Source organism: Parasteatoda tepidariorum, unplaced genomic scaffold (genome assembly GCF_043381705.1).
Source record: "Parasteatoda tepidariorum isolate YZ-2023 unplaced genomic scaffold, CAS_Ptep_4.0 HiC_scaffold_2351, whole genome shotgun sequence".
Taxonomy (NCBI): Eukaryota; Metazoa; Arthropoda; class Arachnida; order Araneae; family Theridiidae; genus Parasteatoda; species Parasteatoda tepidariorum.
This window is the reverse complement of record NW_027261549.1, coordinates 2,629-8,152: the sequence shown is the minus strand read 5'-3', so window position 1 is coordinate 8,152 and position 5,524 is coordinate 2,629. Positions and strand designations below refer to the sequence as shown.

The window sequence follows — 5,524 nt, the reverse complement described above, 5'->3', positions numbered from 1 at the left end:
AGCAATCTTTAGTTCTTAAAATGAAACAGCTTAAGGAATATTATTGTTTTTTTTTTATTGATTTGGCTTTACTTATTTTTCTAGGGTTGTAAATTTGAGCAGTTCTGCTGGTCTGCTACATCGTATACCGGGAAAAGAATTACAACAAAGATTTTTGTCTGAATCTTTAACTGAAGAAGAACTTAGCAAATTAATGAATGAGTTTGTTGAGTAAGATGTATTTATTTACTTACTTTTTTTACTATATCTTATTTTCAACATCATAAAAGTTCAAGCATATTTATTTAAAATTTCAAAATTTGCAATTTATTTATTTAAAATTATTCAGTTTCAGAATGCAAAATTGTATAATTTAGTTTGTTTATTTAAATTGAAGATTATTTTGTTCTTCATTTTTCTTTTGCATCTACTTATTTGATATTTACCTAAAGTTGTTGATTAGTTTGAAGATCTATTTAATTGTGGATTTTTAGCATATTAACATTTTACTTATAATAAAAGCTGTTTGTGTAAGATTAAAGTAATGAATTTTCTTTTCAAGCAATCAACTTCAATATCTCTTCAAAAAAAGAAAAAGAAAATCTGTATTTCTATTCATTCTATTAACAATAAAAAAAAAACTTCATTTTAAAACAATTTATTTTATACATTTTTGTTCCATTTTTCTTTTAAATTTATTTTTTGGAAAAAAAGTAACTATATTTTTCTTATTTATATAATTTCTATTATGAGATATTTTTATATAAATTTTAGCCTACTCTGGATTAACAAGCAATCTGAGTTTACTAACAAATTGACTCTGTCCCTATGTTTCTGTTCCTGTTTTAAGGAATTCAACTATATATTTATTTAGAAAATAATTGTAACATTGGTTGAAAAATATGCTTTTATAGACAAACGATTGTGATATACTCTTATTAATATATACTATTTTCATATATTATAGAGCTGCTAAAGCTGAGGAAAATGTCCAGAAAGGTTGGGGTGAATCTGCATATGTAGTATCTAAAAATGGTGTGAATGCTCTTACATTTATACAGCATCGCAAATTCAGTCAGGATCCTGATATGGATATTGTAATTAATGCTGTAAGTTTATGTAAAAAAGTTTCATTTAAAAATGTTTACACTTTTTTTTTTAAATATTTGATCTAATGTGTATAACTGATCTAACACATATAAATGTAAAAAAAAAAAGAAAACATTTAGATCTTGCTTTTTCAAAAGTATATTATGACTTTTAATTTTCATATTGTTTGTTTTTAATTTTCATATTTATTAAATTGTTAAAATGTTTGCATTTTTATTTATTTAACTTTGGTAATCTGATATTAGTGAACTTAGTGATAAAATTATTATACTACTTATTAATTTATTAAATTAAAAATATATATTTGGACAATTGCTAACCTCCATAGAATTCTTCGTCCCACAGTGGACTGATTGTTAAGACACTGAAGTCAAGCATCACTGACTGCGGTTAGTATGCGGGTGGGTGTACTACTTGAATCATACTGCCTAGGGACCGAAAGTGTGCTGTATTGGTCCTCGTTAAACTGTTCTACCCCTTGATGTGCTCGACTTCACTCGCTGGTCGTTGAGCTATCAAAGGGAAGGAGCCATCCCCTCCGCAGTAGATCAAAATTGCTATGGCATGTTGTCGGATCATCCTCGGGGATGTTTCTCTGACTGTCAGTGAGAGCCCATTGTGCAGTTCTAGTGCGACATAAATGAACTACACCTATAGTATTCTTCCATAATAATGGATTGTCATTTGTCTTGCCCACTTAATACTTTTAAACATAACTACAAAAACAGAAAACTTCCAAAAAGATCATTTTACTCCTAAGTCATATTTATAATAATTTGTAAATGTATTATAAATATGATTTTAAAAATTTCCAACTTATTTCTTGCATCTTTTTATTAAAAAAAAAAAATTTTAAACTTTTTATTTTGGACTAGCTGAAGTTTTGATAATCTGAATGGCAGTATTTCAAATAAAGTAACTGTATAGTTTATTATGTTTAATAAACTATATAGTAAAATACAACTGTTAACATTAAGTATGACATTAGGGAAGTTTAAAAAGTTAATTGAAAGGATGCGTCTGATTAAATTCGTTTGCTGAATAAACTCATTTAAATTTACATAAAATGTAAAGAACTGGCTTTTTACCAATCTATGATGAAGACATAAAACTAACAAACTTTTAATGCAATGGAATTAGTCTATTGTTCCACTTGTTTGAACAACAATAGAAAGTAGAAATGGNATTTTTTTTACTGGTTTTAATAATAAAATACAACTGAAAAAAGCTTAATATTTTTCTTCTTTTTACTTTGAGTAGTTTATGCAATTTTGCTTTAGTTTATTGAAAATATTAATAAATTAAAGTATGTTTACCTTTTTTTTAATTTTCTTCCTGCTTTTCTCTTTTTCTTTGTATACTTAATTATTTTTTTAACAAAATTTTTAAATTTTTTGTTGCAAAATTTATTTATAATGCAGTCTTATTTATAATGCAGTCTTATTTTATGCAGTTATTGTTATTGTATTATTTATTGATTATAATTGTCTATGTATTAATTGTTATGTATTATGAACTAATAGGTGCTGAAGCTTCTGTATATTGTGCTCTTTTACCACCTGGTGTGGAATCTCCACGAGGAGAATTTATCTGGAATGACAAAAAAATTACTCCATGGTTTTCTAAGTAAGATAAATCTTAATTTTTAATTTGCTGCTTAATCTCTACATTGTTTCAGAATTGAAATATGCGCTAAGTTATCTTTACAAACTTGTTTTGAAAAAAGGTTAATCGCTGAATTTTATTGGTTTAAATATGCCTGAAAAACAAAACAAATTAATCTAAAATACCACATACTATATTTCTCGAATTCTGATTGGTGATGGTCTAGTATTTTACATTTTTTTTATGTTTAGTTGAGAAGATATTCAACATCAATTTATCTGTGAAAATGAAACAAAAAGCTATTTAAAAAATTCGAATTTCTGCCTTTGTCTCAACCCCTATGACAGCTGAGTTTGATTGGGTGAAAAAAAGGCCTTTTAACTGCAAATTATTGCATTGTGTTGAACTTTGTAGATGCCATGACTAAAATGTAACAGTTTATGTTTTATGTAACTTATTCTTCAAAGCATCATAACTGGACTCAAAGTTGCTCCTAAATAAAATGAATAAACAAGTAAATAAAATAAAAAGTATTCTGGGTAAATATGTAAGTTTCAGCTGCTCTAAATATTTATAAAAAATGACTGAGCTTAATACGTTGTTACTCTAAGATTTTTTTATGTATCAATTTATCTTCAAATCTTATGAAGGTAATTTCCTTTGTTAATTTTTGTGCAAATGAACAATAAGTAATCATATATATATATCTTGTCATTGTATATACTTAAATAGTTTTGGACAGAGATGTATTATAAACAAGATTTTTGCTTTATTTTTATAATAAAGTTGAACCTGGTTATCTCGAACCTCTTTATCTGGAAAACCTCTTTATCTCAAAATTTCTGAAATTCCCTACATTTACTGTCTAAAATCAATGTATTTTCCATGTTTATGTTGAAATTTTTCTCTTCAAAACCTCCGTTTCTCGAATTTTTAATAATAGAGCAAAAATGTCAAAAAATTTTTGTCAGTCGAATTCGTAGACAGAGATGAATTTCTTGAATCCACAGGAAGTAGGAATGAACAGGTTAGGGGTTTTTCTTGGAATTTCAATCACTATCCCTGCACTTCCTTAACTGGAAAGGAATACAATGATTCTGGCAGTAAGTGAGGGGTTAATAAGTAGTGACCATCAGGGATTAGCTTTTCAATATAGATAAAAAAGCTAAGAATAGGAATTCATTTTGACCTCAAAATTGCTACAAATGGAATTAAGAGTTTTGAAGTGAACTATAGAAAACAGTTGGTACTTAAACTTGTAGATGTCATCGATGTAAAAAGTTAGATGCTATCAGAATTACTGTTTTGCCTGGAGAAATATGTCTCTAAAAACTATCCAAAATGGTTTTAAAAGCTAGTTTTAAGAATGGCTGTGATGATGATGAACAAGAGATTTGCCAGAATGAAATGCAGTAAAATCTGGATTTAATGTTGACTTTAATTTTGAAAATTTTTACCAGTGAACAACTGCCTGGCAACTTGGGGAACATTGACAGATGCGGAAATCATAGGTAATGTCAAAGGAATATCAGATGAAGAGGAATAAGCTGAAGATCATATTAATGAATCAAAAATGAATGCAAAAGAAGCAGAAAAAGCTGTAGAATTTTTATAAATTACTCTGGAATCCCAGGAAAATGTTGGCTATGAGGAATTTGCGATCTTTCTAACCTCAAAAGAATAATCGAAATAAATAAAATTCTACATCGAAAATCTTTAAAAAAAAAAATTTTAGTGTTAAATGTATGTTAAAAAACTGTTATGTAAATAGATGTATTTGGTATATATAATTTAAAGAAATGATGTTTTTCTACTGAAAACAATTAAAGCACTTTTAGGAGAATTTCTTAATTAAATTTGATTTTTTTAGAGTACCTGTATAACTCGAAACCTCTTTATCTCGAATTTTTCGCCTTTCCCGTGAGATTCGAGATAAACAGGTTCGACTGTATTTAGGATTGAAATTCGTTATAAATTATATTCCTATAAATAAAATCATTCAATTAAGACAGAAAAGTACTTAAAATTTTTCTTTCTATTCTTTCACTCTATTGAAAATAGCAATATCTATCAGCTTTTCAATAGATTAACAAAACGAGATCCATATATGGAATAAACTGACTCAAACTTAAATGTACTGTAGTGTATGAATGTGTAATGTAGCACATTGAGCTTAGCTAGTGGGGTGAAGAGGGGACATCTGTCCACGGGTGCAGCCTTAGAGGGGTGCAAAATTTAAGAAAAATAATTGAAAATAAATTCCAAAATAAACTGTTTTCATTTTTTAACTATCGCCAGTTTCATTTGTAAATTAAGGGCACCATAACTTTTACAAATTTTTATCCAATTTGGTGATAAATTGAATAGGATGTCTATTACTATAATTATAGTTTGCTTTAATAGAAGTTTTTTTTCTTTTTTTAATTATTTATAACAAAATGGCAATATATTGAATAAAAAATGCCTTTAGACTACACGCTTATCGTTTAATGAAACACAATTGCCATAATCAAAAGCATCTAAGTGAAATAGAAACTGCACGAGTAACTTAAATTATTAAATTTTAAACAGACTGGAAAATTAAGTTATCAAGTTACATTGTTTAAAAAAATATTTTTCTCAAGGTTGAAAAATCTTAAAGTGAAATTTCACAATCCAATGTCAAGTACGGTGGCTTTTACATAATCATTCTAAAGTGACCCCAAAAAAGCCCCTTAAAGTTTCACATCATAATGCAAGTTTCACATCATAAAGTTTCACATCATAATGCTGTAAAAACTGAATTTGTCCCCAGGCATTGTAAAGCCTAGCTACCCCTCTTGTCACGAGT

At 27.5% G+C, this 5,524-nt stretch overlaps 1 protein-coding gene across 1 annotated transcript; it reads left to right on the top strand.

Annotated features, from left to right (window-relative positions):
- Positions 1 to 61: 61 nt before the first annotated feature.
- Positions 62 to 2,715, top strand: LOC107443500 (carbonyl reductase [NADPH] 1; the record flags this gene model as incomplete). Its single annotated transcript, XM_071188537.1, has 3 exons — positions 62 to 210; positions 947 to 1,146; positions 2,613 to 2,715. Coding segments are annotated over 3 exons (452 nt in total), but the record flags the coding sequence as incomplete, so codon positions are not given.
- Positions 2,716 to 5,524: the final 2,809 nt, after the last annotated feature.